The following is a 12,436-nucleotide window of genomic DNA, read 5'->3' as shown; positions in this document are numbered from 1 at the left end:
GTGGTCCTTTAAATAAAGCCACTGATAACCCTCAAGATCTGATCTTCCTTATGAAATGTGTATTGTACGTAATTCAAAAACCCATTTCCCTCAGGCATTGAATGGCACCATTATAGCTCTTGCATAAGATTTATACTTAATTATGTTCCTCTTAAACCACCATTTACAAAAGAGCTGAAAAATCTTTGTAAACTACCAAAACGAATGAAGAGGGTATAGGGATGTACAAGGCCCTCTGCAACACAGAGTGGAGGGTTGGGGTCACTAGAGTGAGTGGAGGGTTGGGGTCACTAGAGAGATGACATCTAATCTGACAACCACAGATGATTCTATTTTAAAGTATCCCCTTCCGGGAAAGTGGCACAGTTAGGGCCCTATCACTCTTCTACTTCAGGTTGAGGAACCGCCAGCCTCCCAACCCAGCCCTGTACCTCTTACTTCTGTGGGTCCTCTTCACGATCAAAATCAGAACAGGAAGCAGCAGGATAGTGACACAGACAATCCCCACAATGATCACCAGCTGATTACCACCCAGGATCTCAGGTCTGAGGGCTACTGGGGTCACCATTGCTTAGGAAAGGAAAAAAGCAACAAGACAGTCTCAATATTCCAGTATAGAGCTGGAAATCCCACCAGATCTATACTAACTCGGGAAGTTGGGAGAGAAGGCCAGACTCCACCCCATATTGAAATACTGGCATTCCACTTGTCCCCATTAGATGGAGAACCAAGTCTGGCCTCCTTGCTTACCCCTACAGTGTAGATTAAGGTGGGTGGGAGAAGAGAATAGCACCTTACCTACAGCAGAGTTTCCTTTTACATTAACAGTTCTATCTTAAAACAACAAAACAGATTTTTTAGAGGCTTCAGATCTTTCAATGAGAAAGTGGTTGGTTTCAAAAGGATATGTGGTACAACCCTCAGCCCCATAGTCATGATACCAAGTAAAGCGCTTCCACCCATATGGTACCCTTCATCCATTTCCTCTACATCCATTTCCTTTCACTCTACATATATACATAAACACCTCCTGGGTGCTAGATATCACTAGGCAAAGAAGCTACAAAGACAGTTAGTGCATGGTCCCTGCCTTCAAGGAGAGGGATGAACATGTCAATGGAAAATCACAGTCTGCTATAGGGACCAGGATGGAAGTCCATATGGGGTACAGGGGGCACAGAGAAAAGGGTACCTAATTCTACGGGGAGCAGATGAGAAGTTCTCAACAGTTTTAAAATTTAAAAGTCTTAAGGAAACATAAAGTTTGTTGGGCAGACAATATGGGAAAGGATGGGGGTGGTGCATTACACACAAGGTCTGGAGGCCCAAGAGGATGGGACTTTCAGAAACTAAAATAGTTCCATGGGTCTGGCTCTAGGTTGCAGTTGGGGGCATAGTGGGGAAGTAAACAACAGAGTCTCAATCATGAAGGGTCTTGATCTCAGCCAGGAGTCTGGCTTTCTTTCAGTAAGTGATGGAAAAACCAAACACTGAAAGACTCTAAGCACCGGGACAGAATGTTGCGACTTGTGGTTTAGAATGGTGGCACTGAGGGCTGCAGGAAGAATGAGAGCAGAGGCTGAGAAGGAGAGCAGACCCTGGTTAGAGGGCTACAGGCCAATACACAAAGGAAGACAGCTAGAGCGTGGTGAGGGACTGGGGGGAAGGCAGACTCAAAGTCAGTAGTAGAAATAACAGGACTTGTTGACCTGTTAGTCTGGGGGTCACGGGAAAGGGAAGAATCAGTACAACTCTCAGGCATCCAGCTAGGTAACCATGTAGATGGTGACAGAGATGAGCTAGGGGAGAGGTGTGCAGGGGCAGGTTTGGATATGTTGCATTTGAAGTTTTGCAGAATGTTTAGCTAGGATTTAGATGGAGACATAGATTAGACAGGAAGGAAGGAAGGAAGGAAGGAAGGAAGGAAGGAAGGAAGGAAGGAAGGAAGGAAGGAAGGAAGGAGGAGGAAGGAAGGAAGAGCAGGAGGGAGGGAAGGAAGGAGGGGGGAGGGAGGGAGGGAGGGAGGGAGGGAGGGAGGGAGGGAGGGAGGGAGGGAGGGAGGATCCAACATAGAATATATTGATTATATGGAGAATACTGTGTCCAATATTACTTGGGTAAAGAAGGCTGAGGTGGGCAATTAGAGTAGCATTGGTGACCTAAGCTAGAGCAGAGGCAGAAGCAGAAGCCAGGATGTGGTGCACTAAGAGGTTAAGGGAGGAGAGACAAGAGACACCACAGATGGCCTCTTAGCTACTTAGGTAGGTCAAGAAAGAAATATAGAATTGAGGGGATCCCTGGGTGGCTCAGCGGTTTGGCCCCTGCCTTTGGCCCAGGGCGTGATCCTGGAGTCCTGGGATCGAGTCCTACGTCGGGCTCCTGGCATGGAACCTGCTTCTCTCTCCTCCTGTGCCTGTGCCTCTCTCTTTCTCTCTCTACATCTACCATGAATAAATAAATAAATCTTTTAAAAAAAAGATTTAGAATTGATTGCGGTGGAGGTTGCACAACTCTGAATATACTAAAAATCGCTGAGTTGTAGGCTTTAAGTGGGTGACTGTATAGTATGTGAGTTGTTTCTGTTTTAAAGAGAAGAAAGACACACAGGATGAGAGCTAAAGTAGCCCAGGACAGAAGGTGAGAGGAAGAGGTGAGCATATCTACAGTCTGGGTGGCAGGAGCCAGTAGACAGTGTGACGTGCCTGAGACAGGGAGAAAGTTCCACCTGAGCACAGAGGTTTGGATAAGCTCAGGGCAGAAGAGCCCCTGGGATGGTGAGACAGAGAGGTGAGGATGTGGGCAACGTAGATAGGCCTGGGGGGTGGGTGCTTGGTGGTTGAGTGGGCTCCCACTATGGAGTGTATTTTCTCTGTGAAATGGAAATAGGGCTTCTGAGAGGGAAGAAATCCCTCTGTCCCGCTCCCCCCTTTGCCATGTATTACAAGAAGGGGCCTTCATAGACTCAAGTCCTTGGTCAAAGATACTGAGGTGAGTTCCATCCTTGCCCACATCCCCACCCCCAAAAAAACCACAGCCAACCTCCAGCAAAGATCTGTAGCAAAATGCAAAGTCCACAGCCACATCCTGACTGTTAACTGTGTTATGGTTTAACTTTAACCCCTCACTTACCGACTTCTCTCAGATCTTTATTCCCCTACACACCACTGGCTTTAATGTACAGGGTTTGCCAGAATAGAGAACCTTTCATCAGAGAACATTTCTATTTTGAGTTCTGGTCTCTTCCTGTTTTCTCTCTCTTCTGTGCCATCTCTCACCAGCCCAGGGTCATTTACCCTTCTGCCGCAGAGCATACAGCATCCAAGTAAAAAAGAACTTTGGACATCAGCTCCAACCCATCTCTGAGCTCCTGTATCTTTAGATCAGGATATTACACGGGCAGTGAGTGAGTTCTGGCAGAAGGTTGGTGTTCACCAAATAGTGTGGAAAGCGAGGTGCCTAGGACTCTAAAGTTAAGGAGGTATCACCGTGAACATCATGTAAGTCCAGGGTACAAGGACTTGTATCAGGGTCGTGTGAGTACAGCACCTGAGAGTGATGCCTCCTTCAGCGTGGCACCCTACATGCCTCTCTGGCCTTCCCCTAGTCCTGGCCATGCCTACCAACTACAAGGACCCTCATGCCTCCCCAGCCGAAGATCAGATACTTTGGGGCTCTTTCACGATCACATGCAGCGTGGTGGTTTTCTTGAAGGTCAAGTTCCCCAGGTGGATACTGCAGGTGTATCTTCCTCTGTCAGATTCCTTCACTCCTTGGAGCATGATAGACGCATCATTGCGGGAGGTGTCACCCACCAAGGCTACACGGTTCTGGAAGCGGCCCCAGTTCTGGGAGTACCCCACAGGTACACTGAGTTTAGGGTAATAACTTAACACAACCTCCTCCTATAGAACAGAAAGGCAACATATGAGTTTGCAAGGACCGAGGAAGAAGGGGCATGGGGAAGGTTGAGTGGGGGTGCTCTCAGGACTTACCAGGCCCTGGATATGTGGGAGGTGAGGTGTGATGAGAAAGTATTTGATATCATAAGTCATGCACACACATGTGTCCACAGCCTGTGTGGCTGTGAAGGACGCCACCAAACCATGAGCAACTGTCCCGTTGGCAGAAAAGGATGAGGAAGGAAAGGAGGATGAGGGGCTTTCCCTTTTTGTAATTCTCCAGTAAAAGGAAGAAAAATACACCTTCACTTTCTATAGCATTTCCAGTTGGATTTCCAATAGGCACTTGAAACATGTCTAAAACTAAAACTCCAAATTATTGCCCCAAGCCAGCTCCTTCCAGTCCATTTCTTTTCGGTAAATGGCAAAGCCTTCTTCCAGATGATCAGGCTAAAATTCATGGAGTCATTCTTAATTCCTCTCTTTCCTAAACACACAGTGAAAGTCCCTCAGCAAATCCTGTCACCTCTACCTTCAAGATATATCCTAAATCTAGCCATCTCTCACCTCCTCCACAATTACCATTCTGGTCCAAGCCACCCCTTCTCTCACCTAAATTCCTGCAAGGAGCTTTCTGACTTGTCTCCCTGCTTACTCCCAACTACAGTCTATTCTCCACAGGTGAGCCTTTAGAAATATAAGTTAAATCATGTTACTCATCTACTCCAAACCCTCCAATAGCCCCCCATTTCTACTAAAAGTACAAGGCCCTCTATGATCTGCCCCACTCCATTTTCCTCTCTGATTTCATCTTCTACTTTTTCTTTCCTCACCTACCTGGGTCAATTCGCTCCATCCACGCTGGCCTCTTTGCTCTCCTTGACTACTGGCCACAGGGCCTTTGCACTTGCTGCTCCCTAAGCCTGGGACATGCTTCCCCCCAAGAAATACATGTGGTTCATTCTCTCATTTCCGGCAGGTTTCTGCTCAAATGTCATCTTTTCAGTGAGGTCTCTCTGCCCATCTATATAAAACATGAACCACAAATGCCTGCTTTCAGGGTACCTGTGTGGCTCAGTAGTTGAGTATCTGCCTTTGGCTCAAGTCATGATCCCAGAGTCCTGGGATCAAGCCTCGCATCAAGCTCTCCTCAGGGAGCCTGCTTCTCCCTCTGCCTATGTCTCTGCCTCTCTATGTCTCTCATGAATAAATAAATAAATAAAATCTTTTTTTTTAAATGCCTGCTTTCTTGTTCTCCATGGCTCTTACTATTACCTGACATATTATGTATTTATTTCCTCATTATTTTACCATGTATCTCCCTTGATCTTGATCATAAATCAGGAGTTCTGCGTGTCTGCCACATAGGCACTTAAAATACTTGGTAAATGAGTACATGTTGGAGCTTTTTATGAAGGGAAGTAAATATTACTATTTTTAAAAGCGTTTAAGAAAAGGAAATGGGTATACAGACATAAATATGAATGAAAACACCTGGTTCCTAATATCTTATCTATTGTGTTTTGAATTCACAGTTCAAAATGTCCATTCTCAACCTATTTTCTGCTGTGATTCACTTAGTGGTTGACATTTAAATGCATGACAAGCTCCCAGAGGTGGACCTGGGACTACATGTAATTCCCTATCCTCTACCATGATGCCACCCTTTGGGGCATACAGGAATCAAGTGAGTACAAATGACTTTTTTCTAGGAATGACTCTTAATTTAGTTAAATCTTTTATAAACTTTGTGCCTTAATTTTTATTAATAAGTGACCTGAGATAGCCCCCACAACATACCCTGACCCACATGTACATCACCATGCACGGATGACATCTACCAGTCTAGTGAACTAACTTGCCACTTGCTGCTTCAGAGTTCCCATGAACTTAGAGACAAGGCCACAGAAGTCATCCCCCTCATCCTCCCATGGACTCTACAAAGAGGAGAACGGAAAAGAAGAAGGAAACTAAAACACAGGGAAAGCACATACAAATGCTACATGGACGATCTAAAATACGTGTCTTGACAACCCTACAAGTTGAGCAGCAGCAGCAGCAGGAATATTATCCTCTTATTTGTCATCTTCATGAGAGTCATTTTCCCACCACAAAGCTGAAGTTGCCCAGCCAAGTGGCTGAGCTGGAGGCCCAGTTCTGACAAGCTCCAAAGCTCAAGCCCCTTGCAACACCATCACATGGCACCTGGTGCCTAAATTCTCCCTCTACCCACACTGTCCTGACACCAGCAGCCAGGGGCTTCTGCTACACAGTGATGGTTACTTCTCCTTACCTTGGCATTCTCTCCCGATGAGAACATCCAGTCTACCTTGGTCATGTGTTTGTCTTCTGCTGTGCTCTGGAAAACACACCCCAGCTGAGTCGAGTCCCCTACATGGACCGTGAGCTCTGGGGATAAAATGGTAACTCAGGTCAAACCCAAGGTATCATCTATAGAGGTCCAAGAACTTCTAGAAGAAATCATGCTTAGCCAAAGATCCTCAGCCATAAAATCAATGTCACCACCAAATACTGTACACATTCACTCTTGCAGATGAGCCAGATGATCTTGTGTGGACAAAGTACGAGAGGCCTCTCACTTACATGACACCCCATGGGTAAGGGAGTAGCCACAGCCACCTACACACATCAATTCTGAGGGATCTTCATACTACAATAAACACTTTGTGATTCCCTTTAGCTCCCTGCTCCTTCCCCTTTTCTAGAATTTCTCCTGAGTCCCAGCTCCACATCAACCTGTACTAAAGAAAGTACAGAAAATCTCAAAGCCCCCTCTTTCTGTTCACCAACTTAGATACCCACATCTGTTGAACATAAACAGGAAGTAGAAAGTTACATAATTTTCATGCTTATATATAACCCACTGGCTCTTCTAGCTGAAAAACTGGTTCACAGGCGATTTTCTTCAATTTCTCTTATTCTTTTTACAAGTTGTCTTAGGACTTGCTTAGGATAGTTCTGGCTACAGTACAGGTCACAGGACTGCTTGCTAATTAGGCCAAGACAACAGACAGCTTTCCTCTTGGATTTTTTTTTTCTGTTTCAATCCCTGCCCCCACTCCCCCCAGAAGATCCTGCTTCCCTTCTTCCTTCTGCTTATTTGTGTGAGCAGCTGACCCCATCATATGCTTATTGCATAAGTAATTTTGAGGGGCTCCTGAAAAAAAATTAGCAAGATATTTCTGATTTTTCAATAATGTACTACACAAATCAACCACAAAGTCAGTTGAGAAATGAAAGGCAAGATGATATTTAGGGAGACACAAGCCTGGGTCTTAGCTGGGCCGAATTCCTTCAAAAGAGCATCAGGCAAAGCTCATGAAGGAACAAACACAGTGCATAAGCTGGCCTTTCATCCAAATTGTTTCTCTGGGAGAACATGAACTTCCTGCCCAGTGGGAGAGATGCACAATAGGAGGAAAGCAAAGCAAAAGAAAATATTATGAACTTGAAACTCTATGGAGGGAATAATTTTGAAAGTAATAAAAATTCACTCCAAAGAATAGTAGGGAGGGGAAGTCCCTCTAAACCTGACAGTAGGGATCCCTGGGTGGCGCAGCGGTTTGGCGCCTGCCTTTGGCCCAGGGCGCGATCCTGGAGACCCGGGATCGAATCCCACATTGGGCTCCCGGTGCATGGAGCCTGCTTCTCCCTCTGACTATGTCTCTGCCTCTCTCTCTCTCTCTGTGACTATCATAAATAAATAAAAATTTAAAAAAAATTAAACTAAACCTGACAGTACACTAAGAACTGAACTCTACATTTACAATGCAGTGATGGGGTGACTGCGTGGCTCAGATGGTTAAGCGTCTGACTCTTGATCTTAGCTCAGGTCTTAACCTTAGAGTCATGAGTTCAAGCCCCACGTTGGGCTCCACGCTGGGCATGAAGCCTACTAAAATAAATGCAATAATAATAACTGAGCCATTCTGCAGCTTTTATCGTACCAGGCATGGGCCAGACACCTTGTATGTAGCATGTCAGCTCGTCATTAAGGTATTTTGAGATATGCACTGTTATCCTCCCATTTTCAGAAGAAGATGAAAGAATCCAAAGGCACATAGCCCATAAAAGGCAGAGACAGCAGGCAAACTCAGGCTGGAGGGAAGAAAAGCCCAAGCTCTCACTCACTATACCACCTCACATTAAGTGGAAGGAGAGCTGATTCTAGAGCAAAGGCACAGGAAGTTAATATTATTTTTATTTGCAAGAATGTTGCCTATGGTATTTAAAGTAAGAACTATGAGAAAAGGGAATTGAAGTTGGAGAATCGCAGAAAAATTATAAAGTGAGGAGTAAACTTTGTAGAGAAAAGTACAGATGGCTTCACATGGGGGAAGCCAACCTCCATCAAGCAAGCTGAATAACCTTCCAGTGGCTTCCAGGCACATTTGGAGGAGGTGCCTCTACTCCCTTTCTGGTTGAAGAGAAAAATACAGGTTGCTCCACTGGCTACCAGGGAAGTGTGTGACTAGCCCTAACATTGTTCTAGCCTGTTTCTATGGATTCTCCAATTCTGAAATTGGCTCTTTTTGGCTCATGCCCTCTCTGTCTCTTCAAAGAGAGAAAAGGCACCTATTCTGTAGACCATGCTTGTATGGACAAGTGTCCGGGCATGGCATCAGAAGACAAAGCAGAAAGGAGTAGCCCAAAAATAATCCTTGGGGAAGCAGCCAATTCATCTCCTCTTTTTGGAGAACTCAAGCTTTGAAGTCAAAACAAAGGGACACCTGGGGGGCTGAGTCAGTTAATCATCTGCCTTTGGCTCAGGTCATGATCTCAGAGTCCTAGGATCCAGCCCCGCATCGGGCTCCCTGCTCAGTGAGGAGTCTGATTCTCTCTCTCCCTCAGCTGCTTGCCCTGCTTGTGTGGCCCCCCCCCCCCAAATGAATAAATAAAATATTTTTTAAAAGAAATTTTAAAATGTCAATTGAAAAAAAAAAAAGGAAAAATGAGGAGAACGGGCCAGAGGCCACCTTCTACAATTCCTTCTACAACTCCATTTTTTCAAAACTGGATTCAAGTGAGAGATGCTAATTCAAGAATCTCATTCATTTAGGGCAGCCCCGGTGGCGCAGCGGTGTAGCGCGGCCTGCAGCCCAGGGCGTGATCCTGGAGACCCTGGATTGAGTCCCACGTCGGGCTCCCTGCATGAAGCCTGCTTCTCCCTCTGTCTGTGTCTCTGCCTCTCTCTGTCTCTATGAATAAATAAATAAAATCTTTAAAAAAAAAGAATCTCATTCATTTAGCAAATATTTATTAATCGTTTACTCTGTATTAGGCATGGTGTCCGGGACTAGTCAGAGGATAAAGAATACAGACCCATGCAGACAGGGAAGATACAACTGGACAGGTATGATAAGTATCACCAAAGAGGCGCACAGGATGCTCCAAAGGAGCTCACGAACAGAGGGGACCTGAACAGCTGGGAGAGGGGAGGAGGTCCAGATTCTATTTCCCTAACTAGACTGCAAGCTTTCCTAAGACCACACACTATTCTTTCAACGCATACTTTTAAAGAACGTGTCTAATTCTGCGGTTTTCAAACTTTATTAAGGCAGCAGAATTTTTTTTTTTTTTTTTTTTTTTTTTTTTTTTATTCATGAGAGACACAGAGAGAGAGAGAGAGGCAGAGACAAAGGCAGAGGGAGAAGCAGGCTCCATGCAGGGATCCTGCCATGGGACTCGATCCTGGGTCTCCAGGATCACGTCCTGGGCTGAAGATGGCGCTAAACCACTGAGCCAACGGGGCTGCCCAGCAGATTTCTTTTTTTAAATATCCACCATTTGCTTTGATGTGGATGAAACTGGAGGGTATTTTGCTGAGTGAAATAAGTCAATCAGAGTACAAACATTATATGGTCTCATTCATTTGGGGAATATAAAAAATAGTGAAAGGGAATAAAGGGGAAAGGAGAGAAAATGAGTGAAAATATCAGTGAGGGTGACAAAACATGAGAGACACCTGATTCTGGGAAACGAACAAGGGGTAGTAGAAAGGGAGGTGGGCGGGAGGTTGGGGTGACTGGGTGATGGGCACTGAGAGGGGCACTTGGCGGGATGAGAACTGGGTGTTATGCTATATGTTGGCAAACTGAACTCCAATAAAATAAATAAATAAAAATAAAAATTAATAAATTAATAAATAATATATATATATAATCTTACATGGCAGCCCAACAAATAAAACAGGAAAAATATAAAGGACTTGGGTCCCAGTGGAGGTTGGAGCCTGAGGTCCTACCTGACTCGGTCCTCTATTGACCCCCTACCCTGTTCTCACCCTTTGTACAGTCTACCAGGTTCATTGAACCTTCAGGCTTCTACAGAGCATGGTATAAAACCACCCACCTACTGAAGCCACTCCCTCCATTGACAAATGGGAAAATGAACTCCAAAGAAATTAGAGAGATGTCTTCTCTTTTCTATCCCCCAGAACACTTACCACAGGAACCTATGACATATGGACATGGCATCAGTGTGGATAACCAACAGGAAGTACCCGGGTAGAATAAAAGGAATAGGGACTTTGTTGTCAGAGGTGCCAGGTTTTAAGTACCAGACATCCCATTTAATAAATATGTGTCCTTAGGCAAGTCACATCTAAGCCTCAATTACCTCATCTGTAAAATGAAAAGATCAATACTTCCAATTAGCAATAATCATGCCTCAGATAAACCTCATTGGCTACAATATTGCCACTGCGCAAAGCTAGACCAATACTTCCTACACAGCATTTTCATGAGGATGGAACACATGTAAGGTAATAATAAAATAATCATTCCCGGAACACCTGGGTGGCTAGCCAGGTAAGCAACTAACTTACTCTTGATTTTGGCTCAGGTCATGATCTCAGGATCGTGAGATCAAGCCCCACATGGGGCTCCTCACTCAGCCCAGAGTCTGCCTGTCACTATCCCTCTGTTCCTCTCCACACTCCCCCCTCTTAAATAAATGAATAAAATCTTTTTAAAATAGTAAAACAAAATAATTATTCTCATTATTTTTATTTAAAGAGCACTGATTATTGTGGATTAACTCTGTGATAAGTATCTAGACCAAAGGCTGGCATTTGTTCAATAAAATCTGTTCCTTCCTTCTTTGCACACCAAATCTCTTGCCCCTTCACCCTTCTCTAAGTAAGCATTCCCATACCTTTGGGTTCCTCTGGTAGTACATGCAGCAGCACTGCTTTTTTGAACACCAGGCTTTCCTTTTCAAGCCGGATTTCACAGGTATAGGTTCCCTGGTCAGCTTCTTTCACGTCTTGGAGCAGGAGAGAACCATCATTGTGTAAGATGTCCCCCACCAAGCGCACACGATTCTGGAAGCGCCCCACAGGCACGCTGAGGTTGGCATAATAGTATAGCACATATTCATCCTGGAGGGCAACACAACATTGGGGAAAGTCTATAGTCACTGGAACCAGACCCATGAGTCCAGATCCAAAATACCCTGTTCTGTGGAAGTGGCAGCATCACCACCACCACCATCATCACCACCACCATCATCACATCATCATCATCACCATCATCACCACCATCATCATCATCAGAAAGCACTTGATACCCAGTGAATAAAAATAAAAATAAAAATAAAAATAAAATAAAATAATAATAATAATAATAATAATGTGCTGGGCAATATTCTAACTTCAACAAGGCCCTGTGCCTTAGTGAAGTAAGGTCCACACATTCATTTCCTACAGTTTAAAGTAAAATGTAACACCCACTCTGAAGATCCCTCTCTGGGGATTCAAACCCAGAACTTTTGAAACCCTTGTTTCATGTTCACCCTGTTTTCTGCCATGGCCCCTGGACTGGATGGCACTCAAAGGCATGATGCAATCCTCCAGACTGAGAGTTGTGACAATTCCTGGCTGGCATGTCAGCTGTCGCCCATCCCCTTTCTGCCCTCCCCCAGGCAGTGTATATCATACAGCTTGAGAAGGAATCATCATCAGTGAATGGCTTACAGGCTGGGACAGGGAGAAATAAGGATTTCTACTTAAGCCACGGGCTTGTCCTTCTTATAATAAAAAATACTAATAAAATTTTGAGTGAGAATAGCATTATAAGAATAATGTGCTATGAGCTACAGAAAGAGTATTTCATTGGCAAGCTTCAGGACTTTACTATGGGTAACACATTACTTAGTATGTATTTCATAAACAATCCAGAGTGTATCCCCTCTGATGAGGTTTATACACTGTTTCCCACTCTGAGTAGCTTCCATTAAACACCCTCCCTCAGCCTTGTTATATCAGCTGATCCCATCACTTGAAAACTTGAAGCAGCCATAAAGGAGAAAGAGGTGACTCCCCAGCATATAAATGGTGCACAGAATGGTAAAAGAATCTGGCCCTCTCACCTCTTCTGGAGAAGCTTAACAACGGGTGGATTGTTGTCCCGGAGATACCCATTTGGAGCTACTGGCTGCCGGTTGGTCACAGCAGCTGCCAAAAGATTATGGAAGGACGGAGGCCACTATGGCTTAGTGGCTGCCATGCTATGATT

At 44.8% G+C, this 12,436-nt stretch overlaps 1 protein-coding gene and 1 pseudogene across 1 annotated transcript in view; both read right to left on the bottom strand.

Moving 5' to 3' along the window:
* JAML (junction adhesion molecule like) overlaps positions 1 to 12,436 on the bottom strand; it is a 28,238-nt gene that overhangs the window by 5,523 nt on the left and 10,279 nt on the right. Inside the window, exons 5-8 of the mRNA XM_025465343.3 lie at positions 11,076 to 11,301; positions 6,193 to 6,308; positions 3,665 to 3,902; positions 432 to 570 (exon numbers count right to left, since the gene is read on the bottom strand). Of these exons, the coding sequence (XP_025321128.3) occupies positions 432 to 570; positions 3,665 to 3,902; positions 6,193 to 6,308; positions 11,076 to 11,301 (719 nt within the window). The remainder of the gene's footprint in view (positions 1 to 431; positions 571 to 3,664; positions 3,903 to 6,192; positions 6,309 to 11,075; positions 11,302 to 12,436) is intronic.
* On the bottom strand, positions 10,470 to 10,633 carry LOC112671557 (U4 spliceosomal RNA; annotated as a pseudogene).

The sequence above is a fragment of the Canis lupus genome, chromosome 5 (assembly GCF_003254725.2).
Source record: "Canis lupus dingo isolate Sandy chromosome 5, ASM325472v2, whole genome shotgun sequence".
Classification (NCBI taxonomy): domain Eukaryota; kingdom Metazoa; phylum Chordata; class Mammalia; order Carnivora; family Canidae; genus Canis; species Canis lupus.
The sequence above is the reverse complement of the archived record's forward strand: the minus strand, read 5'-3'. Positions and strand labels throughout refer to the sequence as shown.